At 34.5% G+C, this 27,246-nt stretch overlaps 4 protein-coding genes across 6 annotated transcripts; 3 read left to right on the top strand and 1 right to left on the bottom strand.

Annotated features, from left to right (window-relative positions):
- Positions 1–1,645: 1,645 nt before the first annotated feature.
- Positions 1,646–11,254, bottom strand: LOC119640097 (apoptosis-inducing factor 3-like). Of its 3 annotated transcripts, XM_038037926.1 has the most exons (5): positions 11,148–11,254; positions 6,340–6,495; positions 5,943–6,148; positions 2,725–3,650; positions 1,646–2,656 (listed from the first exon to the last, which is right to left on the bottom strand). In XM_038037926.1, exons 1-5 carry the CDS (start codon positions 11,156–11,158, stop codon positions 1,916–1,918), a joined length of 2,040 nt encoding a protein of 679 aa, XP_037893854.1. In that variant the 5' UTR covers positions 11,159–11,254; the 3' UTR covers positions 1,646–1,915. The 3 variants fall into 3 exon arrangements, with proteins under 3 accessions (XP_037893854.1, XP_037893843.1, XP_037893862.1); XM_038037915.1 differs by lacking the exon at positions 11,148–11,254 and having other exon boundaries at positions 6,340–6,593; XM_038037934.1 differs by lacking the exons at positions 5,943–6,148; positions 6,340–6,495; positions 11,148–11,254 and adding an exon at positions 5,159–5,177 and having other exon boundaries at positions 1,665–2,656.
- A 1,379-nt stretch (positions 11,255–12,633) lies between these two features.
- Positions 12,634–14,281, top strand: LOC119639288 (COP9 signalosome complex subunit 5-like). Its single transcript, XM_038036589.1, has 3 exons — positions 12,634–12,952; positions 13,015–13,609; positions 13,671–14,281. The coding sequence occupies exons 1-3, from the start codon at positions 12,683–12,685 to the stop codon at positions 13,814–13,816; spliced, it is 1,011 nt and encodes a 336-aa protein (XP_037892517.1). The 5' UTR covers positions 12,634–12,682; the 3' UTR covers positions 13,817–14,281.
- A 6,960-nt stretch (positions 14,282–21,241) lies between these two features.
- Positions 21,242–23,143, top strand: LOC119645015 (glycerophosphocholine phosphodiesterase GPCPD1-like). The gene has a single exon (XM_038044785.1). It carries the CDS (start codon positions 21,242–21,244, stop codon positions 23,141–23,143), a length of 1,902 nt encoding a protein of 633 aa, XP_037900713.1.
- A 1,475-nt stretch (positions 23,144–24,618) lies between these two features.
- LOC119645011 (glycerophosphocholine phosphodiesterase GPCPD1-like) lies at positions 24,619–26,700 on the top strand. The gene has a single exon (XM_038044772.1). It carries the CDS (start codon positions 24,619–24,621, stop codon positions 26,698–26,700), a length of 2,082 nt encoding a protein of 693 aa, XP_037900700.1.
- The last annotated feature ends 546 nt before the right edge of the window (positions 26,701–27,246 follow it).

Below are 27,246 nucleotides of genomic sequence, written 5' to 3'. Positions count from 1 at the left end.
AGAACCTTCAAAGACCCCACAAGGTACATACACATTCGTGATCAGCATAAAATTTTCATTCGATTTAAGCACGTCCTTCGTCCTTCTGTCCGTCTCGGTAACCTCTGTTGTAAACATTCTCCTGATCGCAAAAAAAGAAGTTATCGAGTTCAAATTTGGCAAAAACACTGAAACCTCTTGCGCGCAGATTGGTATTGCAAATGGGCTAAATCGTTCAAAGGGCACGCCCGCACTACAGTATAAAAATAGGGCACATCACATACAGTATAAAAATAGGTACATAAAATGGGCACATCTCCGTTTTTCAAAAGTAATAGAAATTTATTTTTTATTCATTACACACAAATTGCAGCAGACAAATTTACAAAAATTCGAACGTATATTCTATGGGCGATGCTGCGTTACCGGTATAAAAGTGAAAGAACTCGGCCACGCCTACTCAACTTTGTAAAGTATTATAATTTCATTTTATCGCAAAATCAAGAATCCCATAAAGTATATAAATTCTTACTCACTTTCAGATTGCGCGTGCACCGAAACATGAACGGCCGCCCACTTTTCCGCATGCTCATCTGTGTTGTTTCGGTGGTAAACGTTCTTATCGTCTAGCGCAACCGAAGCGCAATCGTCTACAAATTTGCAAAAGTATTTGAAAGAGATCTAAAGTTTTCACAGGACACGCCTATGCAAAAAAAGCTCTTCTTTTAAAAATAGAAAGAATCAGCCGCGTCTACTTCATATTAGAGCGCATGAAAGTTTAGTTCTTTGACTTTTTTTATCTGTTTAGGATAACGGGGATGGGCGTTCTTACTGGTTTTAATCTCAAAATTCATTCATTCTCGATTGAACACTTTCTGTGATGTTTTAAAATTTTTTGAATCTAATCTACGAATTTAAAAATGTCTTGCATATCAATTTGTGGGCGCTTCCATTAACTTTTTTGATCCCGTAGCTTCGGAATTCAGCAATGGCATTGTTAGGGCCAACAAACTAGTAAAATGCAAATCAACTCATGCTAAATTATCTATACTTTCTTACACAGATTTCATGAATCATAAATAAGCGATTTATATATATCTTCACTTTCTGGACAATAATTGCAAATCGGTGAAGTAAATTTCTTAAGGATCTATTGGTCTGTTGCAATGGTATGACCAACATAAGGACAAGAAATGCGTAAATGAACTGACATGTTGTTGTTCATAAGCACTAGAATTACTGAAGCTATTAAAATGAGTTTTTTCGTTAATCGAATTTTCAAGAAATCGCTCAGAAATATCCAGCGTACCAGTAACTTTTAATTACATCAAAGGACTTTTATATAACAAAGCACGCGCTCCCCCAAAATCTAAGAGACAAGGTAGATTGTATTCTCTCTCTCTCTCTCTCTCTCTCTCTCTACACTTTTGAGTGCTTATCGAACAATAGTATATATATATATATATATATATCTAACATTCCTTCAAAAGAGAAAGGAACTTCGTAAGACTATCTTTGCGGTGAATAGGTTAATAGGAAGAGTTTTTCCAACTAAGAGATAACTCGCGGCTTGTCTCATTCTCAGACAGGAGGAATTCTCGCCGATTCACTACATATGCCGGTTTTCGTTTTGCAATATTAATGCAACAAATCAAAAATTTGTTAATCAAAGAGTAATGAAAATATCAAGCCAGCAAATTATATTTTTTCTTGATTGTTTGTAATCACACGATGCTTTCACAATATGCATTTGTATATGTGTTTTAATTACAATAAAATATACTGTTATTAACCATTGATGTGGCTTTAAAAATACAACAAATCAAGTCTGCCCGAATATATTGTAAGAAATGTAAGTTAAGGCAAAAAGCGCGAGCGGATGTAAAAGAGAACACAAAATAATTAGTTTAAATGATTTGAATAATGATTATATAATTTAATTCGATTTAATTAATTTAGTCCACGCAATTGGATCGCTGGTATCTTGAAGATTTTTACGCGTTAGAGTACCGCCCTGACTTTGTAATTCAGCAAATTGTGCTACAATGGGATCGCGACCACATGACGCAACGCTTACAACTTTGTCTTCATTGTTTATGAAATACGCCACAAACTTCATACCTTCGAGATCGCCTTCGATAACCACATCAGAGAAGTCACCATGACCGGCAAAACGAAAACCTTTACCAAAAAGCATTGTAAAGAAGAACGGCACTGCTCGTAGTATCTCTGGCCGGCATTCGAACATATTAATGGCAGCTATACGGCCATGATATTGAGCTAGTTGATAATGACCTATGGCGGCAAGTTCGTTGTTAGAACTGTAGACCGGTGCATTCGCAATGTCACCCCCAACATAAATGCTTTCCATAGAGGATTTCAAATACATATCAGTATTAATGGAACCATCGGCATTTATTTTTAAGCCAGAACCCTCCAAAAATTTTGTATTCGGCTTGGCACCAGTTCCCAATACCAATAAATTACAAGGCAATGTAGTGTCGTCGCTCAATATCACCTTTTCTACTTCACCATCTTTATTACCAAGTATTTCTTTAATGCCGCTATTCATAATCATGTTTACCTTGTTCTCGATAAATAAACGCAGAACTCGTTCGCCAATTTCATTTCCAAAACTTGCACTTAAAGGGTAGGCGCCGCGACCCACAACAGTTATCTAAAATAAAAAGAAAAATTCATACATTATTAATTATAAAATAAATTAAATATTAATTCGTAGCTTACGCTCGCAACTTGTTTAACTAAAGCTTGTGCGACTTCAAGAGCAATAAAACTGGAACCCAAACAAACAACATTTGACGTTTCGTTTACAAGTGCGCGTATATTCTGTGAGTCATCGTATCCGCGAACAGTTACAACATTTTTTAAATTGCTTCCATCAATTGGCGGAATTGTTGGGGCGCTACCGGTCGCGATAAACATTTTATCATATTTTATAGACATTCCATTCGAGAGGGTGACAATCTTCTTATCCCCACAAACCTTGGTTGCTTCAACATTTAACCAGGTCTCAATGCCATATTCATCATAGAATGCAACCTCGCGATACTGTAAAGCTTCAATTTTCGCATCAAATGATTTGGAGACTTTAACGCGATCGTATGGCAAATAAGGCTCTTTGGAAACCATTACAATGCGACCGGTAAATCCTTGCTGACGCAGTGTTTCGACACATACGCCTCCAGCGGGACCACCGCCCAATATCACAAAAGTACAACAATTATCTGGATCACGTTTAACCATATCCTTAAGCCGTTTAACAATTGCTATATCCTTTTCTTTTGCCATAACGGCTACGTTGCCGTCTTTCTTAATTTCTACTTTATAACAAGGCAACGAATCAAGTCCGGGAAAATCCTCTATATCACCAGTTTTAATGCTAAAGCAGGCTCCATGCCATGGACAACGTACCCGACCATCACCTACAACTCCGGTATGCAAAGGTGCTCCGTAATGCGTGCACTTAGGACCAACTGCATACAGTTGGCCCTTCTGTTTTATTAACAGCACTTTACTATTGTCTATAAAATCAAATTGCTTCATGCCATGATCTGGTAAATCCTTTTCATTACAAACGATAACTGGATCGGTATATTTATCAGACATTTCTGCTTCACACGTACTGTGATAAGAGCCCGAACCTGTGGTACCTAAAATTGCATCATAATTCATATAAAAATATAATAAAATTATTTAATAGAAAATATTCTTAACTAAAAGCAAAAATACAATAAAAATTTGATAGAAAAACGTCTCAAGTGAAACAAAAAAAAAAAAAAAAAAAGAGTATTTCTCAATACTAAACTTAAACATGAAAGATATACATGACGCATTGCGTTGCTATATGATAACTGGAGTGAAATAGTCAAGGTCAATTCAGTGGAAAGATTTAATTTATCGCATTTATATATAAAAAAATTGCAGATAAGACGTTAAAAAAGGGAGAAAAATCTTTTGAGAAAAACATATCTAAAGTCTAGAATGTACCGCATCTTTCGGACCTTTTTACACAGAAAATGGCCTCAAATTTTGGATGTGCTCGAAGCTAATATTAAAATTGACGTTTGAAAGGTGCGATAGCAATAGTTCAGATGAAACTAATACGAACGGTGACAATAACGAGTCCAGTGATAGTACCGAGAGTGAAGATGAACTCATTGTTGCTAGTAGGAGGTACGTTAAGAAAAAAAAAAATTTTTTTTTTTGATGCGAAAGTAATATTAAAATACATATCTCTAAAAATCGTCTTGTAAGTTTGCAGTGCGTCTTATAGTCCAAAATGTACGGTAATTAATTTATATATTCGCAAAAATGATGTGTAAAACTCGTAAGTGTTTGTTTGAAGGCGGCAGTCAACTATAACACCACTAAGCCTTTTTATTCAAAGCGAACGTAAGCCAAAAAAATCACATTCTTGTGCAACTGCAAAGAGAATTCCAAATCCATTATAGTTAAAAGTAAGATGATAGCAGATGTTCGGAAAATTCAATTCGTAAAATGAATTGTAAAATAAAAGCGCCTTCATAACGGTCCCACCAACATATGATATTCTATGAGACAGTTATAAGAGAGAGAGAGAGAGAGATATAAAATATATTCAAGGGACTTTAGGTGTTGGTTCGAACTTGACGCTTAACACTTTTTGGGATTTCGATTTTAAACAGTTATATTAATGGATGACCAGATACATAAAATCAATTAAGCCGTAATTGTTGACTTGAATTTTTCAATTAGTTAAAGAGTTCACGGGAAATGCTAGAAATGTAATAAAAAAAACTTTTCACTTTTAGAAATCCGTGCAAAATGATGACAACACCTGAAGGGAATTGTAAGAAATCCAAGATTTCTTTGAGAAATCTGCGCGAGGCGCTTTTGCGCAGGCGCTTTCACATTTACTTAAGTATTTATTTGAAAATTGATTCCCCCACAATCGAATACATTTTGTAGGAGAGATTCGGTGAATTATTTTAATTAATTGAAACCGCTTGCAAACAATAACCCAATTAATAATAACTGGATAACCTTGAATGCATGTATGTAACTATGTATGTATCTATTCTCTGTACACTTCCAAATGTCTAATTAAATTCATATATACATATATATATATTTATATGTATATATATATGTATGTTTGTTGTTGCATGGTGACTCGTACTCATTCATAAACACTCATGCAATACAAATCTAACACAAAAGTGTATATTTTTCGACATTTTTATATATAAAAATAGTTAATTGAAAGCATTTGTTAAACGTTTCGTATAGAAAATGAGTTTCGCTTAAGCCAATAAATATTTTATTATAGTTACTTTTTTACACTTTTTTTTTTTTATTTTTATTATTATTATTTTTTTTTTATTGCCGCTAAACGACTGCGCTCAGGGTTAAAAACTTACTAATCACAGTAGAGAATAAGTTATTTGTTTATATTGAGACTTGCGACCACAATATTCTCAATGTCAATACTGATGATATTTATCAACCCTTGGATAGTTGCCGTTAAGTGCAAAACAAGTTCAACTATTTTTTAAAATGTCACTTATATCGTAAAGCAATATACGTATGTCGAAAATCCTTAACATATGCTTTTTGCCGGATTTCATTCCAAATTTCATAAAGGCGAACACTTTTAAATCCCAACAAATCACTTTACATAATATAGAATGCACAATGCATTAAGTAAGTGCCTCTATTCAAAATTTGACCGACTAAGGAATGAATGGAACGATGTCATCACATTCGATGGTTGTTGAAAAAAAACAATCTTTTAAAGAGTTTGCTTTTTAGATGCATTCTATTATTTACGTATCCATGTAAAGATTCCCGCAAAGAAATTTATATATGTACAATTTTATAAGACGTAAGCAACAAACAACTGTAATAATAATTTTTTGCGCCAGAAATTCTTCACAGTAATCCTTTTCTCCTTATATACATACCGTTTTCTGTTTTATTTGAATCCACAACATTTGTTGTTGTATATTCCTTGCAATTAATGGAACCCATCGTAGTAAAATTGAATTGTTGTTCTTGTTGTCGCTGCCGATGAATGAATAACTGTTGCTTCTGAAAATGATGTCGACGTAACCTTGAGAATGTTGCACAAATCTTTGGCGTACGTGAAGGAATTGCTAGCGAGCAAAAGCTGTTGATTACATCGACGGGTAAGAATGCAGATACACCGAGAGCGAAAGAGAGAGAGAGAGAGAGAGAGAAAAAACAAGAGAAAAAAATAAGAAGAAATTCACATAAACGAGTAAATGGAAATTAATTATTTTTATAGTTTTCAATAAATTTGTTTTGAAGTAAAAAAGCATCTGTATGCGAAGCACTAACCTTACTAATTGCCTTCTATTTCCATGCACTTCAAGTGTTCTTGCTCTTCCAAATACCGCATTCGCATTTGAAAGCGATAAATGTGGAAAACCCGCGACGACGAGGTTAATCACACCGCATTCAAATGGCGCACGCGATATTGCCGTAAACGTTACCCTAATGCGAGTGATGATGACATCAGAAGAGAACATTTACGAATAATAAAAATGATAAGAATAATTGGTAAAATTATTTAACAAATGAAAAGTAAATATTAAAGAAAGTGTGTGTACACACACGTCAAACCTCTTTAATTACAATTTCGTTGAATTTTTTTTTTTTTTTTTTTGATTAATGGATATTTAAAAGGAGAGTATATCGCAAAGCAAAAAAGGCAAACGTCTTCATGGATCGTTCGTCGATTAATAACTGATAGCATCATATGTTAGTGAGTGAGTGAGAGCTTGATTGCTACATGGCATGGTATTCATGCAAATAATGCAAAGAATACTCTTCGGCCAACGATCAAGCAAATGACGACCTGGCTGAAATTCGTAGCTCGTTTAATTTGGCTGAATTGATTTAGTTCAAGAGATATAAATAATGGCTTATACACTTAAGCGTGTACATGCATGCACATCACATTCAGAGAATTAGGCGATTTATGCATCCCTCAGCAAAAGGGTAAATAAATTCTCTCATTACGTTCGCATTGTGTGTTTACTTGTAAACCTACACTTTTTCATTGGTGCACTTTCAAAAAATGGATATTTGCTTCCCATGTCGTTCGTTGAAACTGTTTGAAGACTTGAAGAAAAATTTCGCCAATTGTTCACAAAATTACGCGACAAATACATCGCAGATATGAAAATGGCGCTTAATCATAAAATATCGAAAATTGCTCATTGTTGCCATGTAAAGGTTTATTTACCCATAAGAAAAATAGATCTATTTAGTCCAAGCTTACCATAACAAATAATCAAACACTCATTGTTACTAACATTCCTATCACTGAAGGATGAGAGGTATAATCATTGTGACAGAACGTTTGCAACGCTCAGAAGGAAGTTTCAGACATAACACAAAGCATATATATATATATATACTCTTGATCAGCGTCAAATTCTGAAAGGATTTAAGCATATCCATATATCCGTCTCTACTATTATAGATGTTATGTGAAACAAATTTTTCACTGTCTAACGTTGATTGGCAAAAAAAATGAGAAAAAATGGTTTTTTATTATGTTACATGGATATATGAATACCTTAGATAGAATTGATTGATTTTATGAACACGCTTCCATACAAGCACTCTTAACAAAATATTGCCATTGCATGATAACTATGCCTAATCGTTAGTATGTTATGATGAATATTGAGATAAAATAGTGATTGAATGAATAAATTTTGCTGTGGTAAGGTTGGACTACATCGATCTGGTTTTCGAACTCCACGTCATGCAAGGATTTTCATGAAAACTAAGCCTTTCTATGGCAACAAGAAAAAAATTTTTGATACTTAATAACGAAAGCAGGTGAAGCATTATATAGGTCATGACTGTATTTAAATGTAGGCATTTTTAGTTCGTTGCGAAAGCAAACCTTTATAATACTTGGCATATGCCTTGGGCAATTATGAATAAACCTGCAAATTAAAATATTGGAATCAGCCAGAGTGGCCGAAGGCGAGTAATCTCGACTTAGCAACTCAATGGTCGTGGGTTCGAATCTCAAGTGCGATACAGTTTTTTAATAAAAGCCAATAGCCTTAGAAGGCTAGTGATTTAAGAGTTTAGTCTTAGAATTTATTTCCCTGAATTATTATTTAATAAAAATAATAATAATAAAATATCGAAACTTTTCTGCTTAGTTCACTATCCGCCGAATAAACCTTTCGTGAAACTAGAAAAAACTAGGTTAGATTATTACATCTGCGTCATGTTTTTTTGATAAACTTTGCATTGAGCGTTTGACTTTTTGGATTGGAACTGAACGTTCTCGTCGATATGATCTTTGACAAATGACTTCTACGGTTCGAAAATCTGCGCTTTATTTACCCACCTTTTTTTATCAATTTATCGATCTGCTTAAGGCGAATTCTTTGCTAATTTCGTTCGCGATTTTCCAAAGGCGAGTAAAATGAACTGGGTTTTGTTTTGCGGATAATGGATTTAGACCGCTGCCTGCAGCAAGAATTTTAACGATAATTTTCCTTTTCTGACCATATTGCAAAGAATTCGTTAACCGACTGTAAATTTTAAGGCAAAAGCTAATTAACTTAATACAAAATAATCAAAATTCAAAATTGCGTTTGTGTGTGCTATATTTGTATGAACAAATCCAGAATATGATATAAAATATCCGCGACGACTTAGAAAGAGTGAGAGAACACAAAAGCCTAACCGTAACTTTTTTATATATTAGTTTGGGGAAAAAGAAATCAATTATTTTTTCGGTAGATGGCTGCACTGATAGATTTCTCGAAAACGATCGTGGTCAAAGAGCGGTGAAGCACCTCAAACGGCCAGGAAGGTTTTGCTATGCATTTGGTGGGACTGGAAGGGGATTATTTATTATGAGTTGCTTCCATATGGCCAAACGCTAAATTTTGATCTCTACTGTCAACAACTGGACCGTTTGAAGATAGCGATTGCCCAGAAACGGCCAGAATTGGCCAACAGGGGAGGTGTCGTGTTCCACCAGGACAACGCTAGGCCACACACATCTACAGTAACTCGCCAGAAACTTCGGGAGCTTGGTTGAGAAGTTTTAATGCATCCGCCATACAGTCCGGACTTGGCACCAAGCGATTATCATCTTTTTCTTGCATTGGAAAATTTCTTTAATGATAAAAAATTGGAATCTAGGAAGGATTGTGAAAATCGACTCCTAGAGTTTTTTGCAAATAGAGACCAGGACTTCTATGAGAGAGGCATTTTGAAGTTACCTTTAAAATGGCAACAAATCGTACAACAAAACGGTGCATATTTGACCCAAATCGGACAATCCGAAGCATGTTAAATAAAGTCCTGAAGTTCATATAAAAATAATGGATTTCTTTTTCTCCAAACTAATATATTTCTTAGTTAATTGAACAATTTTTACAATGCCTTAGGATTCAATTTACGACATTTATGCGTCCCTACCGGCAAATATGTATTTTTATAAAGAGAACAGGCGCATACACTTAAATCGATTAAGTTATTTACATAGATAATAAAAAAATATACACTTTATCGGGTACTAGGGGTATTTCGTTGTATTGCAAACATTTAGGAAATCTAATCATGAGTCTGTAAAAGATACAACAAATGTACAAGTTATATTCATCTGAAAAGGGATATCTGATTCCGGTGTGTTAGAAAAACAATATATTTTGTCAAGCGTGTAAGTGCTAATCGATCTGCTACTCGTATTTATACGGGTTTTATACCCACCATTGAATTGATTAAGTCATGGGCTGACTCTCTGTGTGTCTGTGTGTGATGTTTGCCGTTGACAATCGCTTGGTCGGGCAAAATGAACATATCGATTTGATAGAAACATTGAAAGCTTTTGCACGCAGCTTGGTACTGAGAATGGGCGAAATTGTTGAGAGCAGAAGCCTGCGGGGGAGTATAAACTGAACAAAACTCCGTTTTTCTTAACAAAAATTAGTGGGTTTTCACTCATTACTCAGAAATTATGAAACTTAGAGGGCTGATAATTTTCACATTGACTTTACGAAACATTCCACTCTTTACGTGCAAAAATGGAAAAAATCTATCATATCCATATAGAAAATAAAGGTAAAAATGATAAAGATATGGGAAATACCAGCGTACATAACGGTTGAATTCGACGATTTTGACCTTTCTCTACATAACACAACAGTTTCCAATTTAATATTATTGATTTATTCTGTGTACGGCAACGCTATTCATGGAGCCCTCAAAATTCCTCTTCTTCCAAATTCACTGCTTTTCTTGTTTATTTATAGGAATCTGCTGCCGAAACCCACCGAACACGTTCAGAGACTTATGGTGATGCTTGTCCTTTAAATCCCAATTGTTAGTTTTAGGTTCAACGGTCTTTTCTTGGCCACTTTTTGCAAGAGTTGTCCAGGATACACGGTTGTAGGTCGAATGTGAAATTCTGCCACATCTAGCGCATTCACCAGACATGGTGCCAAAGTTGAAGAACCGCGAAAACGGGACGGTGAGTAGATTGTTGACCAACCAATGCAATTTCTTTCGACATTATATCGGCATATTGCCAAAAGTATTGTAAAATGGAAACTATTATATATATATACTGTACCAACTTTCCACAACAAATGTTTTTTTAGGTGAAAAAGTGATCAAAATTTTTACAAGCACCTAATAAAGAATAATTAAAGAATAAAATTTGCAAATTCCGGAAAGGCTGTGGAAAATTCTTTCTGATTTTTTGCTTTATATAAGGCAGGTGCCACTTTTACATCAAAAATATGCACATATATAGATGGCGTTCGCAAACAAAGACATTAAATCTGTGCCATTTTAAGTATTATTACTAGAAAATTCATCTGGTCCACCTTGAAATGGAGCCTTGTGATGAAAGGCTGGTGAATGCTAAGCTAAGCGATAGTTATGGAAAATTAAAGATCTACTTTTGAATACATATTATGAATGCGGAGTAACTTTTCTAATTAAACGAACAGTTGCTAAAAAACAATTTTATGCAAAGAGTTACTTAACTAAACACAATGTTGTGAATTCACCGTAACACTTGCAGATATATTTCGAATGCAAATATACAAAACTTTACATATACACATATATTACTTAATTTCTAATTTACCATTTACTTTGTAAACATTTTGTATGCTAATTAACTTTTATTTAACATTTCGCATCCAATTGCAGTCATCAATCGAAAGTGGCGAAAATTTCACGTTCTCCCACTTCCTTCTCCAATCAACAATAAAACTATATAACAATTACGTGTGTTATGTGTGTTCCTAAGTAATAATAAAAAAAAAAACATCTGTTAAGAAATAAAATTAAAATGTGGCATTGCCAGGTGTTTTAAAAGTAATTATACAACAGTGGTTCGATTATATTAATTCTTTATATGACGTATGCAGAGATATATGAAAAATATTATAATTTAAATCGGCATTCCCGAAATATTAATCTGATCAATACAAGATAGAACATACCAGTTTAGAAATGATAACATTCCCGCATCTTTTTATTATGCATATTTGATAACCATATTAAAACCATATTCGTGATACATTCCGTTTTGACATTCTGCCTTTGCAAAATATATGTATAAATTTTATGTTTTAAAACGGTACAAACATTGCGCTTTTCATCTTTCTTGATATATAAATAGAACTGAAAATTTATATCATTGGTTAGGTACATTAGACATTATGCTCCTGATGCTTTGGGTGAGTAAGATGTTGGTTGGTTTTTTGTTTTTTCATGAAAAAGAGCAAAATCACACAAAGAATATTTTTTCATTAGTTAGTTTTCCTTTTTAGTTTAACTCTTTGTGAAGAAGACAATACGAGCGCAAACTTACGTTATTATTGATTTGTAAATACATTTAAAAAGAAGAACATTAAAAAGTTACGCTGTGTGAAATCTCTAGCGTTTACAAAGCCTTTAAAACGCAGAAGATTCAGTTTCAAACTACAAATACATGATATCTGATAACATTTGCATTGACCGTTTAGGTAAAAAGCAATTTATGCAAATAAACAAACGAACCTACACCAGGGCTGCGGTACCGAACAAAAATTTATTATTAGCTCGAGTCATAAGTAATTACTAGATATTCATTTTGTTTTCATTAAATAGTAAAATTATATTAACTTAGCAGTTGATTGAGATATATTCAGCCATTTTCTCAATATCGTCTTTAAAAATTTGTCGTCAAACTAAGAGAAATGTTCTGTCTTTTAAGGTCTTAGCTTTGTTCAATTTCTTAAAGCATTACATGTCGAAAAGTGCACTTTTTGACTCTCCATTGCAGAGGTTGAAAAAGACCGTTGAATGTAACATGCACCTCATAAATTTACTTTTTTTTAAATTCATATATATATATATATATTTTTTTTTGGTTTGTTGAAAGAAGATGGACTAAGCCAATAGATTTGTGGTTTATATGTTCAGATAATAAACTGTCGTAATTTTTGGTCACAATTATGTACAAAACGTAACAAAAAAAAGAGCGGCCGTAATAACTGGAGTCAGCATGTTAAGTGTTTTAATTCATATAAACCCAAATTGAAATCAATTTCTGATATTCGGCAACATTACTTAACAGCTGCTGAACGCAGATATTTCAATTTTCAACACTTCTATTATTAAGCAGTTACTTTTCAACAAAATGGATACTGGAACGTCTAGAGCTTCTCGTAAGACGTGGGAGTTAGAAAATAACATTAAAACATTACCCAGCTGTGATGAAATATTCCGCTATGACGCAGAGCAGCAGAGACAAATATTAGATGCTAAACCATGGGAAAACGATCCTCATTATTTTAAAGATATAAAGATTTCAGCTTTATCACTTTTGAAAATGGTTATGCATGCTCGTTCAGGTGGTAATCTAGAGATAATGGGTTTATTATTGGGTAAAGTAGAAGGCAATACCATGGTAGGAAATTTCTTTGAATTCGGTGTTCTGTTTATACAACTTGAGTATCTATATACTTTCAGATTGTAATGGACGCTTTTGCTTTGCCTGTAGAGGGCACAGAAACCCGTGTCAACGCTCAGTCCCAGGCCTATGAATATATGTCAACTTACATTGATTCTGCTAAGGAGGTAGGTCGATTAGAGAATGCTATCGGCTGGTATCATAGCCATCCCGGATACGGTTGTTGGTTATCGGGCATTGATGTTAGCACCCAAATGTTAAATCAGACCTATCAAGAACCGTTTGTAGCTATCGTAGTTGATCCAATACGTACAATGTCTGCTGGCAAGGTGTGTTTAGGCGCTTTCCGCACATATCCTAAGGGATATAAGCCTCCTAACGAGGAGCCATCAGAATATCAGACAATACCGTTAAATAAAATCGAAGACTTCGGCGTTCATTGTAAACAGTATTATCCTCTGGAAGTTAGTTATTTTAAATCAGTACTTCATCGTAAACTTATGGACTCGGTCTGGAATAAATATTGGGTCAACATTTTGGGCACTTCAGGACTCTTAACTAATTCCGATTACACTACAAGTCAAATATTTGATTTAGCTGAAAAATTAGAGCAAAGTGAAACCAGTTTGGGTCGTGGCTCTCTTCTAGTGACAGGTAAATTTTGTGCTAATTAAAAAAAGGAACACATTTTTATTAAGCATTTTTTTGCTCTTAGGAGGAGACGTTAATGAAAAACGTACCGATGATAAATTAACCAAAGCTACACATGACAACAGCCGGACCTGCATTGAATTAATACACGGCCTAATGAATCAAATTGCCAAAAATAAGCTGTTCAATAAGGTTGGTTTGGCTAAATAAGCTTTTTGAAGTTGATCCTCGCCGTTATAAATATCTAAATAAAATGAAAAAGTAACTTTGAAGAATGGAAAGACCGATTTTTTTTTAAATTTAAAATCTTTCAAACGTCTTTGTAAATGTAAACCATTAGTTTAAATTATCTCCAATTAGCGCATAAGAATTAGCAAAAACGGCAAAAGAGATTTGGTTACGCGCTGGCAATCGTTTTTAAAGAATTAGTTTCGATCGCTGCAAAGCTTTATCTTAGAAAATGGATTTGAGGTCTTGAAATTTTGTTTTTGAAATAATTCTCCACATTGGTCTGTCCGTAGTTTTTTTTTATTTCTACACGAACAATGAGTATACATTTTCAAAAAAGCCGAAGTTTTCTCGACAAAATTAGCACAGTTTTTTTTAAAAAAGCTACTGTTCCTTTGACAAAAGCTAAGTAAAGTTGCCATTTTGCATATGCTTTTGGGAGCAGCTTTATAAGCTGCTTATTATATAAATAATAAATAATAAACCATAAGTTCAGAATAGAGAAATCACAGAGTTGTTTTTAACATTTAATTTATGCTGCAAATGTGAATGAATCTAAAAAAAAGCTGGAGTAGTGTTGACAAAACTAAACAAAGGCTGCTGATAAAATGCTGATAAAATTAAATAAAAGCTGGAGTAATGTTGATAAAACTAAGCAAAAGCTGGAGTAATGTTGATAAAAGTAAAAAGTGTTATTTGGTTGATAAAAATTGCCTTGCAATATGATATAATTTCTACACTTAAATTTACAATGCGTAGCTTGCTCATCATGTCCTAATTGTCGTTTTTAATCTTTTGAACGGCCTTCATCCGCATCTCCCAATTTTCAGAAACTCACTATTTTCTATCATATTTGACATTTTTTCCTTTACCAGTTTATTATAGCGAGTGTTCCGAAGTTATTGAATAGTAGTAAAACTTATTGTTTTATTCTTCGTCAACTTTTAATTAAACTAATGCATGTTAAAAATGCAAAAAAAAAAAAAAAAATCCGAGGCTCTCCTCAATCAATTTTCTTATACCTCTAAATAACTTCTTGCTATAGTAATTTGAACGATATAAAAGTCATATTAGTATTAACATTAACATGTATGCCTTAATGTGATATATTTTAACGTTAAACTCTATTATTGGTTGTGTGAATGAGGGTGTCTTTTACATTCAATCCATCCAATTTCTATATATCAAGTGCTTTTCAAAGCTTCGTACGTTTTAGTAATTCATTGTTATTCATTATCAAATCAATTCAACATACACCCCCACAAACTTAATAGACCCTTGTAGATGTATAATGAATGCTTTAAGGTAATTGGCAATTCGTTGCATGGAGCAAAGCGCACGCACTGCTTATGAAGTCTACACAAGGATATGGAAATTAATGAACTAATAGAGCTCATATATAATTTAGAGCATATATAATTTAGAAAAGTTACACAAGCTCTTGGACAGTAAGCTGAGTTTAATATTTAGTTTTTATCTGGGCACTAAATAGGTATAGCTCTTAACCAACAAAGGCAGAATTCTTGCCATCAATGCCAGCACTTTTAAGGTTTTAAATAGTGGTAATTCTATCTTTTACCGTTTATCGGAGTTATCGAAGTTTATCGCTTAGTGAGTAGTGACGTGGATCTAAGTGCCTCTAATTCAACTATTTTATCATTCAACTGAAATACTGCTAATGTCCCAGTTGTCAAAAGTCATCTCTCTCACTTTATTTCAAAGTTCCACCAATTCTCTAAAAGAGATGGAAAATTCCTAGTGGACCGTCTGTCCAAAGTTAACGTGCCACCCAATTTATCATCTTTTCAAAGTATTTTTCAATCTGAGATCAAGTCTGCTAGAAACGGTCGAAGGAATGAAGATCCGTTTTGAGAAAGGCTAGAAGGGCGCATACTGCTCTCATGATTGAAGAGCTGTGTGGCAATAGCAACTCGCGTTTTTAGTCAAAAACTCAATGGTTGCGCTGTATGGAACGAGCATGATAATGAAATATACTCGAAAAGCTATATTGTAAGTGACAAACAGATTACAAATCCTTCTAATAGTCTCAATAATACGCTTATCGCATTACGTGAGTTATTGTATGTTTTATATTTCAGTAGAAGAGCTACCGCTACAGCTTGTGAAGGAGTTAAGTATGATATGTTCAGAGCACTGTCTGGAGAAACTGTCTTAACTATCCTGTTCTAAGCAATTAATAATTGGTGGTCTATTAAGTTGATACCCGTAGACTTGTGGTGTATCAAGGTTGTTCCCATTGCTAAAGCAGGTAAAGATTGTCAATCTCATGGACAAGGAAAGACTAATGAATTTCCTGAAAATTAGAAACTTGTAGTATCCAGCTCGTTGCTGATAAAATGGCTGTTATGCTTACCTTGGACATCAACAAAGCGAACGATTGTGTCAACTTGATGAAGCTTGGTAGAATTCTCTTAAACTTTTTAATTCCTCTTCAAATACGTCTATGAATACGAAACTTTTTATTTAAGCGTGTGTTGGTCATGGGTAAAGACAAAATTGTAGTATACGGCGGTTGCTTGAGCCACTCACTCCTCAATCTATATACAGCTACAAATTAGCTGTATATAGATGCAAACATGATCTTCAAGACGACAAAACTCATACACGTCGTGAATAATCTCTCGATAAAAGCTAATCGGCATGCGCCGATCTGAATTTATATTTTAAATACTAGTTATTGTGTGGAAGGTTCGAAACGCGAAGTTAGCCTCTTTATCAAAGGCACTAAAGTTCATCAGGTGAAATCTCTTTGATTTCTTGGTAGAATTTTTTTAAATGACAGCCTAACACTTCGTGGGCATGACTAACAATCAGTCAGCTTTGCCTCTCCAAAATGCTTTGACAGTGTGTAAAGCCTTAGTCAGATCTAACATGGAATTTTCGCATTCTTTTTCTTCGTTCTTGTAATTTTCCAAAATCCCTTAAGAAACGTAAACAAAAACATGCGAAAATAAATTGTTGAAATGCTCTTTTTTTTTTTTTATTAAAATTGATTGTATAAATATATCGTTTATCAGCTGTGTTTTTGCAAATATTACTTCCAACACAAGTGACTTTGATCAATTACAAAATTATTTTTATTATTTTATTATATTTATTAATTATAGATAAACGGTTGTTTCGCCCATATTTACCCAAAAACACGATCGTTTAATGTTATCTGTTAAGAGGGTCACTGTTTATTTTCATTCACTTAATAAAATTTATTTATTTAATTGTTGTCTTGGCGGTGATGGGCATAGTCAGATCTATTTGCTATTTAGGGGCAATAAGTTTTCACATGTAACTAACTATCATAATAACAAATGTAAATTTTTCCGTCCTCCTCGCCTATTCATCAAGTGTAGATTTTAATTGTTGTTGAACTTACAGAAGATGTAACTGAATGTAACAAGTAAGACAATGATATTCTATCGTGACCGAATCTTTTCTACCCATCATCGTTATCCTAAATAAAATAAAAAGCTACATGGTTTATACTCTATGGTGTTGGATGGACGCGGTCTATATTTTCCACTTTCACAGTAAAAGTTTAAATTAAAAATTTATATGATATATGCGTTGTATGTTATGAGGAAGAAGTAAAAAATACGAAAAGCAAAGTTGTTCGCAATTATTTTTGTATAGGTATGCGGGCGGTTCAAATGTCTCCTTTGGCTAGTTTGAATCATTTTCAATTGCTTTTGGAAATATTGTAGATGATATCTTCATCTGCGGTTTACTGCAGATACTGAACCGTTGCGCGGGCAGATGCATGGACAGAAATTGACCAAGAATTTATACATTTTAAGGAATTTTTAAAGTTTACTTCTGCGTGTTTTAAAGATATGGCAAAAAAATAATTAAAATTTGTAATGTTGGATAGGCGTGGTCAACGTTTATACAAACGCTAGCAAACGTATAGCATCACCCATAGAATACGTAGTCAAATGTTTGTAGATTTATAAGCAAAACCGCAAATTTTTGGACTCGTTTTCAAAACCAGAAGTGTTTTCAATTTACATGGTACCGTAGCTGTGTTCTTCAACGGATTTGGCTCATTTACAATAACAACCTATATGCAAGATCTTCCAAAGTTTTTGTTAAACTTGAAGTTGAAAGCTTTACTTTTACGGGGTGGGAGAATGTTTACAACAGGCATCACACAGACGGACGTAAGGACATGCTTAAGTCGATTCAGAATTTGATGCTGATCAGCAATATGTGGATGTAGTTTGTGGCGTCTCTCAAGTTTACATCCTTTGGGCGTTGCAAATGTTTCGAAAAAATCTATATACCCCAGCATTCTCCGGCGACGGATATTAAAATTCATGTCAAAGAGCCATGTGTTTTGAGAGAACGTATAACTCTAGTGGAACCATATTGCAATAAAATGCGTTTAGGCAGGCAATACAAACAGTAAAACATATGTTTGATGGCACGTATATGAATGACCAGAAGCGATAATAACTTTGTCGCAAAAATAACATTTACAACAATTTCATTCCCATTCACATTCACATTCACATATTTTACATTGACTAATGAGCATAAATTGGCGAAAAGATAAGATATAATGCTATGTAATCTATATGAAGATTTTAATTGTCTTCTTCTGTTTCAGCAAATCGACAGCAAGCAGATGATTCATTATGCTGAGTTGTTTATTCTACCTTTTTTTTTTGTGCTTTCAGTAAAGTGTGAAAAGAAAAAGCGGCCAATGAAAATCAATGAGTTCAGTCCTTGGCTCAAAAAATTCCAGAAATTTTTTTTAGTGATGACGGAAAAATGACAAACGTTTATCAATCAAAATGGTAATTACTTCGTTTTAAGAAAGTTCTAGAACTGGAAACGAAAGTATTGGAACATTTCGAACATTTTTATGCATTACAAGCACTAATCAAATTTAATATGTCTATGCCTATGATCAATATAAAGGTAAATGCACTAAATACGTATGTATGTATGTATGTATGTATGTATGTATATACCATCGATGATTTTCTATATATGTTCAATTTATAACTTGTTTTGTTCACTTTTTTTAACAATGAGTTTGATGTTTGATGAATTTATTCCTTTAGCAAAGGCTTTCTTGTCTAGTCAGGAGCGAGTGTTTAGATGCACGCATTTAGGGATTACTCAAAATATAGATGTTTTCAATAAAGATAAAACTCGTATTTATACATCTGCTCGCTAACCCTTTCGCTTGTTCGCTTGATGCATGAATTGTTTGACACTGCCGCGTGGCAAAGCGTCTATGACGGTCGGATGACAAACACATAACGAAAGTGAATAATTATTGATTGGTATTGGACGAAAATTTGGCGGAAATATCTAATAGAATTATCTCTCAAGGGGAACGCATACGCAATTGGTCCCGACTGACTAACTAACGGATCCACAATGAACCGATTGGCTGTTTGAAGTGTTTCCACCCGGGTTGATATTATGGATCACAAACGTTTGTGCGCCAAGGCGTACATATACAAATATTTTACATAATGAAACTATTTTGTGCGATACGTTGTTGATTAACTTAAGCTTGACGCCTGTATGGCAATTGATAATCAAAAAATTAATAAAAAAATTTATACTGCGCTATGACCGAATCTTTCATCTCATCTTTCTAACTTTCCGCAGTTTCATAAAAAAATAATAATAATAATAGTAATAATAAAAAAAAAGAAAGAAAAAAAGAAAAGAAACAACTAAATTTTGATACTCTATAACATGAGGTGGGTGTGGCCGACTTTCTTCATTTTTTTAGAGGTACTGCAGGATTATCCACACCATTGATATATATGTCGTTGTATTTGTTATAGCTTGTGAATACTACTTTAGCAAAAAACTCAACTTGTTTTTCTTTTGAAAATGGAAATGCTATCAGCTATCAGCTTTATGCCCTTTGGCAGATTTAATAGATTAGTCGATTGATATATTAGTTTGGGGAAAAAGAAATCCATTATTTTTATATGAACTTCAGGACTTTATTTAACATGCTTCGGATTGTCCGATTTGGGTCAAATATGCACCGTTTTGTTGTATGATTTGTTGCCATTTTAAAGGTAACTTCAAAATGCCTCTCTCATAGAAGTCCTGGTCTCTATTTGCAAAAAACTCTAGTAGTCGATTTTCACAATCCTCCCTAGATTCCATTTTTTTTATCATTAAAGAAATTTTCCAATGCAAGAAAAAGATGATAATCGCTCGATGACCGGCCGACCTGTGCGAGGTGCATCTTTAACATCAAAAATTCCTGAACGGAATCTACGAAACCAAAATTGCACATAATTGGCTGTTACAGTATCGGAACCATAAACACCATTCACAATTTTAGCCGCCTGGCTTGCATTTTCGCCTTTGTCAAAGAAAAAACTGTAAAATGTACCGAATTTTCTCTTTGTTCACTTCCATTTTTAACACGCTGTAACTCACAACTGAATGCACCAAACAAAAAACAGCAAAAGAATTTTTTTTACTGCGAAATGTCACCTTTCCAACGAGCATAAATCTGAAATTGTTTGATTGATACTTTACGAGAAATCTATCAGTGCAGCCATCTAACGAAAAAATAATGGATTTCTTTTTCCCCAAACTAACATTAACTTTTCGACGGAGAGAATTGTTTGCCACAACCACAGTTAGACACAGATAGATGGACAGACAAACTTGCGTTTGATACTTATCAAGCATACGTAGTCTTAATTGAGTAACTGAAGCTTTCTTCTCGCACCTTAGTAGGAAATATAAAAATCGTAAAGCTGGAATAAGTAAATCTTGAATATCGGTCACTGAGCATATATGTAGTTTTGCGTCACTTCCCAATTTATTCATGTCTCGATTGTAAACAATTTTACATAGATATGGCATTGGTTTTGATGTTTTTTATTTTTATTTCAATTTTAAAGCGGTTGAGGACAAATCCCATTTTAAACCGCAGGTTAAGTCAATGTAAACAAATGGGGTTGAAAAGTCTCAAATTGACAAGGCCCCAATAAATGAATATATATTATATATCATTATATGGAGGCCTTCTGATGGGCATTTTTATGTGTTACAAACTGTATGACTGTACGAACATACGACAATACTTCATGATGATTATGTAGAAATTTCTTTGTCGAATTATTTTTAGCTTCGTTTTCTATCAATATCTTCGATTCGCTTTTATCAAAAAATATAATATATATATACATATATATATATATATATATATAGATATATATATATTTAATCGAAATTATTATGCAACGTTGGTTTTTTGCTAACGAGGAGCTTCCTTGCAAAGAAAAACGCGAAAGAGTGGAAAAAGTGTCTATGAGGCAAACAGTTGATATCATTCTGGGAGACGTGAATTTCAATTTTTATGTTACTTACAATGGGAAATTATGTTCGAATGAGATAATGGCGATTACCGGAAATCTAGGATTGTTTGGCGAATGGCAAGTCGATCGTTGTCTCTTAATGAAAAGGGCTGAGAACAATAGATGGTTTATTTCATTGGAGCTGCCACGCAAACAAATTATTTATTATAGATATTTGATTGTTGCCCTCTACGGCAAGAATGAAAAATTCGTACGTTTTTGGGAAACAAATGATGATAAGAGGTGTATAGAGCTCTCTCCGGATATGCCTATTGAAGACGATACAAGAAACGATCTCTTTGGCATTGTGAATGGCAAATTTAAGGTGGATAGGGGCTGGCTTAGGCATGGTGTGACGGTAATACAATTTAAAGTTTTCAACGCACCAATTGTATTAACAAAACCTTCGAAAGCTACGGACTTTTATATTAAAATTAGTCCAATAAAAATTAGAATGAAAACAGAATGCACGACAGAAGCTAAAGGTATTTCTGGGCGACGTTCTAAATTAATTGACGCTGAGAATGTGGAAGAAACATTTGCCTTTTGCGAAGTGACTTCCTTGAAAGAACACGAAGGTGAATTTGGCTATCAATCTAAATATGGAAAAGTTGGTAGTCGCGATGACTTACTTTTGTTTAATATAACATTGAATGACTTTGAAAATACAGCTTACGAAATAGATATGTATTATTATCCATTGAAAGCTGCCAGAGATCATCCTCCTTATCATTTCGGTTATATTTTGGTTATGCCGCAGAAGTTAAAATGGTCGGAAGGCTCGCTCACCGAAACTATAACATGCGCTTCCACTCATCGTGCCGTCGGTGTCATAACGTTTGACTACTTAATTATCCGATCTCTGCCTGATCGTCATTTCAATATGGAAGCGACCTATTGCCGTTATTGGAAACCAAAGCAAAAGACCATGAATATCGGTCGGCGTGGTTGCGGTGTAAGTCACTGGCACGGTAACAATATACTGCGAGAGAACACTATCGAATCTATTAAATGGGCGATCGAGAGTGGTGCGGATATGGTTGAATTTGATGTTGGATGGACTAAAGATAAAGCTGCTGTACTTTATCACGATCTAATGCTTGACATTTCTCAGCACGATGATATTGATATCCACGAACATGATATTTTGCGCTTTACAATGGACGAAAATGAGAAAAAGGAATTGTTTAAATATGCAAAAAAATTAAAACCCGATATACTGACAGTTCCAATAAATCAATTTACACTCGAGCAATTGCAGCGTGTTAAGGTATATGAGCCACCCATTCGATCCACTGTTGGAAGGCCTGCATCTCCCGTCAGACATATTGAAAATCGTCCCTTCGCTACGCTGCCCGAGGTTTTTGAGAAAATACCGACTGAAGTATACCTCGTTATTGACCTTAAGTGGCCGATACAATTGAAAAATCAAAATTGGGAAGGTGGTGTTACAATCGGCGAAGATATAAACGAATTTGTCGATGCAATACTCGAAATGACTTTTAAATTAGCCGGCTCTAGACGTATTGCGTTCTCATCCTTAAGAAGTGACATTTGTACAATGGTTCGTCTTAAACAAAATAAATACCCTGTCATTTTCTTCGCTAAAGGATATGCAAGTGACTATTTGGATCCGTTAACCCAGAAATTGTTTAACATGTGTGCTTTCGCCCATGCGATGCAATTTTTAGGTATTGGAACAAACAATATAGAACTTTTGAATCATATCGGCAATCTATCGTATATCAAACGGACAGACTTGCGTATTTTTAGCTGGGGTGCTGAAAATCGTTCATTAGCCGTTCGTGAGAAAATGGAATTCATTGAAGTGAACGGCATTATTTGGGACCGTATAAACAAAGATATTGCACCTCCCGATTTACAGGAGAATATTGGCTACATTGAGCGCCCAAAAGAACATTCTGATACTAACCTAAACTGAGAATAATTTCTGCTCAAGAATTTTGCTAAATGTTTGAACTTAACTTAGTCTTGTTCGTTCTACATTTAAAAGAAAATAAATATTTTGTGTAAGAAACAAAAAAAAAAAAAAAAAAAAAAATCTTTTCAAAATCTATGATTAATATATATATCCAATTTTCTCAAGTTTTTCATTTATAAGGCAAGTAGCCCTTAAGTAAATCCACGAATCGTCGACAAACTAACGAAATATAAGTGAATTCTGCTTGGCATTTCGACGCCAATCAGTTTAAGCGAAAGCATGTGTGAACAACATCGTAGCGTTTAATTTGCCTGCAAGATGCCAATGAAATTTTTTGTAATTTTAAGTATTTGTTTGTTCGGACTTTCTTCGCCTTTCACCTTAACACTTAAGACTCTGACACGCTGGCGTGTGTAGATATTAAGTATTGCAAAATTAGACTTCGATTTAGAATTGAAATATGAAATTTGAACTCCGATGTTCATTTTCAAATACCAAGGTCGGTATACAAAGATCAACCAATGATTAGCGAACACACAGTTTAATTGCGACAAATAATGGACACATCACTTACAGTATTTTTAATATAATTTTTGTGACGATATACTTGCACGAAAGTTCTTTTATTGACGCGTTGTCCAAAACGGTGTGAACTGACGCGGTCCAAATTTAGCAAATTCAATTCAATTCTCAAAAATTTTTTGCTGCTTCATTCACTTTCATCATAACCGTCATTGCTGGGTGCAACAGTTTAAATAAAGAGTAGAAGGTTTTTAAAATACCAGATAGCACCGTGAATAAATGCAACTCTGATAAAGCTGAAAAAACAGCTCCTCAACTCTAGAAGGAAAAGTGCCGTGGCAGATGTAGAAATCCGTTTGAAAAGATTAAAAAGAAGCATTAGAATTATTACTATGAAGAAACCTATGAGCAATTATTACGAAGACTATGTCTATAAAGAACCTATGAGCAATTATTATGAAGACAATCTATCTGTATAAAATACAGTACGACCCTAATAAATGCTGAAATATCTGAATTTTTATACACTGGTCAAAAGAGCGAAATCTCACATAGTACTGAGAGAGAGAAAGAAACTGTGACCAATATATAATTGGGGATCTGGACAAAGCAGTGCAAGAGTTATGTGATCAATTTGATAACGGTTTAGGGGAGAGTTGGAATGCACTCCGACCTGTTAAACGACATGGTAAGTATTTTAGACTGGCACAAGCTAATACAATAGCGATTGATGATGTGATTTTGAGCTTAGTTAACTGGAAGGTATCAGGAAGGCTCATTAATATTTTCGATTAAATAGATTATGCTTTCTCGGCAAGTTGCTCGTTCAGTTATTGTTATTAAATAAATCGTTTCGTTTTTATTTTGAAAAATACTCAAAATTCTGTTTGATCGGTTATTTATTGATTTTTAATTAATTTTTTTTTTTTTTTTTTTTTTTTGCAAAATTCGTTATGCAGCGTTGGTTTTTTGCTGATGAAGAGTCGAAATGTGAGAGAAGAGCGAAAACGCCATCTCCGGAACGCGTTTCAATAAAGTCGTCTCACGTTTCTTTGGAGAGCATCCCTTGGAAATTTTGCGTTGACTATAAAAAGCCATTATGTTTGAACGAAACTTTAGCTATTATAGGAAATGTAGAGATGCTCGGCAAATGGAAACCCGAAAACTGTGTCGTAATGAAGGAAATAGATAATGGTCGCTGGTGCATTTCAGTTATCTTGCCTCGCAATGAAGAGATTCTTTATAGATATTTGGTTATTGGCATCGATGGTAAGCGTCGCAAAATTATACGCTTTTGGGAGACACATCATCCAGCGCGATGTATAAAGGGTTCCGTAAGTTCGGAAGAGGAGGATGGACGATGTTATGACGTGTTCGGCTATATTAATGGCGACTATCAGGTGAATCGAGGTTGGGTTATGTTTCACACCGTAATAGTGCAATTGAAATTTTTCAAAGCTCCGTTCGTTGTATGCGAACATAGCCAAACTACGTTGCTCTATGTTAAAGTGCAACCAGTTAGGGTTGCGCCAAAGAATGCAAATAAAACCAAGGTTCAAGAAAATGAGTCTAAGGTACTGGAATCGGACACTTTAAATACTCTTAGCGGAGGAGGAGAGACGAATGAATTGAAAACGACCTTTGCCTTCACTGAAGTCGTCTCATTAAACAGCAGTTCGAGTCATTTTACTTATCAACCAAAGTTTGGTACCCCTTGCGGACCAAACGATATGCTAATATTTCATATGACATTGGGCAACTTTGCAAATACAGCTTATGTGGTCGATTTCTATAGCTATCCACGAAAAGCTGCCTCAGACATTCCGCCATATCATTTTGGCTATGTCCACATATTTCCGCACCAGTTAAATAATTCAGATGGTACTCTCACTATGGATATTATGTGCGCCTCGAAAAATCAATCGGTGGGTACGGTTATGATTCGCTATTTGATTATACGGCCATTGCCCCATGATCTGAATATGGAAGACACGTTTACTCGATATTGGAATCCAAACTGGAATAATATGCAAATTGGTCATCGTGGTTGCGGTAAAAGTCACTGGCGTGACCGGGACATACTACGTGAGAATACTGTCAAATCAATTAAAATGGCAGTCGAGAATGGCGCTGATATGGTGGAGATCGATGTTCAATTAACTAAAGACAATGTCCCCATATTGCATCACAACTTATGTCTACAATTTTCCCCTTCCGATAATATTGATATCCAGAAATATGACGCATTGCGTTTTGCGTTGACGGAAAATGAAATTTTGCAAATAGGAAAATACGAGAAGGAGGACGGTTCGCATAACATAAGGATACCAATAAAACAATTTACTCTAGCGCAATTGAAAGCGGTTAAGGTATACGAACCCCGTCGTGCTATTTCAGAACCTAATTGCTCTTTTGACACCAAAAGCAATCGACCTTTTGTTACGTTGGAAACGGTTCTTAAGAAAACGCCTCGTGATATCATTTTAAATATTGATGTCAAATGGCCAATACGCCTTGAAAATGGCAATTGGGTCGATGGTGTCATTAGAGAGGAAAATATGAACGATTATGTGGATGCAATTATCGAAATTGTTTTGAAACATGCCGGGACCCGAAAAATTATTTTTTCCGCTTTTTGTCCGGATGTTGCCGCAGTGTTACATCTCAAGCAGAATAAATATCCGGTATTTCTTCTTTGCCATGGAGCTTTCGCCGGGGTGCAATTCGTAGATTCCAGGGGTCATGATTTGCACGCTGCTGTCAGTTTTGCCCATGTCATGGAACTTCAGGGTATAAACGTACACGCTAGCCATCTTTTAGAATATAAAGGCGATCGCACTTTCATTCAAAAATCCGGTTTGCGATTAATTACCTGGGGCTCTCAAAATCGTGACGCAGACTTTCGTGAAAAACTCAATTCATGGAAACTTGACGGCATCGTCTATGATCGTATTGACCGCTATTTGGCATCAAAAGATCTAAAAGGTAATATGGCTTACATAGAACTAAAGGAGGAGAAGAACAAGAATGTTTAAAATAAAATTTAACCTAAATATATTCGTTTTAATTAAAATTTGTATGTGCGGATGTGTCCGTCCCCTTTAATAAATATTAATTCAATAAAGATTTTCATATAATGCACAAGAAAATGTTACCGTAGCGTTGTTGGGTTGGAAGCGAAGCCTGCGCAAGTGATCAAATTAGACTGCTTAGACGAAATTCTCTTGCCAATAAACTCAAACGGCCACAAATAATCCAGTTATGTGTTAACAATTCTTAAATTGCTTGCTTGGGGAAAACATAGAATGGGAAAATTGTTTCACTAAATTGTGTTTAGTATCATATATCGGGCAATGCGTATCGGATTCCGCATTTCATGCAGTTAGTTTTTTATATATCGTCAATCATGTTAGAGGTTATGTTGGCGTGAAAATGCGTGAATTTTATGAGAAAAGCCCTCGCATTTTGGAGAGAAGCGCAGGTTTATCAGCATTTCAAATTAATCGATCGTTTACCACATCCAGAAGATATGCGTATAGTATAGAAAAATAAAAGTATCCGACTGATCGTCCGATAATAAT

The sequence above is a fragment of the Glossina fuscipes genome, unplaced genomic scaffold (assembly GCF_014805625.2).
Source record: "Glossina fuscipes isolate IAEA_lab_2018 unplaced genomic scaffold, Yale_Gfus_2 0, whole genome shotgun sequence".
Classification (NCBI taxonomy): Eukaryota; Metazoa; Arthropoda; class Insecta; order Diptera; family Glossinidae; genus Glossina; species Glossina fuscipes.
This window is presented reverse-complemented; position numbering and strand designations above follow the sequence as displayed.

Excerpts from the sequence above, each read along its gene's own strand:
- LOC119640097 (XM_038037915.1), bottom strand. The coding sequence starts at position 6,530 with ATGTTCTCTTCTGATGTCATCATCACTCGCATTAGGGTAACGTTTACG. Across the intron at positions 6,149-6,339 it reads AATAGAAGGCAATTAGTAAG|CTTTTGCTCGCTAGCAATTC; the intron begins GTTAGTGCTTCG and ends TGTAATCAACAG. Across the intron at positions 2,657-2,724 it reads TAGTTAAACAAGTTGCGAGC|ATAACTGTTGTGGGTCGCGG; the intron begins GTAAGCTACGAA and ends TTTTTATTTTAG.
- LOC119639288 (XM_038036589.1), top strand. The coding sequence starts at position 12,683 with ATGGATACTGGAACGTCTAGAGCTTCTCGTAAGACGTGGGAGTTAGAA. Across the intron at positions 12,953-13,014 it reads AAGTAGAAGGCAATACCATG|ATTGTAATGGACGCTTTTGC; the intron begins GTAGGAAATTTC and ends ATATACTTTCAG. Across the intron at positions 13,610-13,670 it reads TGGCTCTCTTCTAGTGACAG|GAGGAGACGTTAATGAAAAA; the intron begins GTAAATTTTGTG and ends TTTTGCTCTTAG.
- LOC119645015 (XM_038044785.1), top strand. The coding sequence starts at position 21,242 with ATGGCGATTACCGGAAATCTAGGATTGTTTGGCGAATGGCAAGTCGAT.
- LOC119645011 (XM_038044772.1), top strand. The coding sequence starts at position 24,619 with ATGCAGCGTTGGTTTTTTGCTGATGAAGAGTCGAAATGTGAGAGAAGA.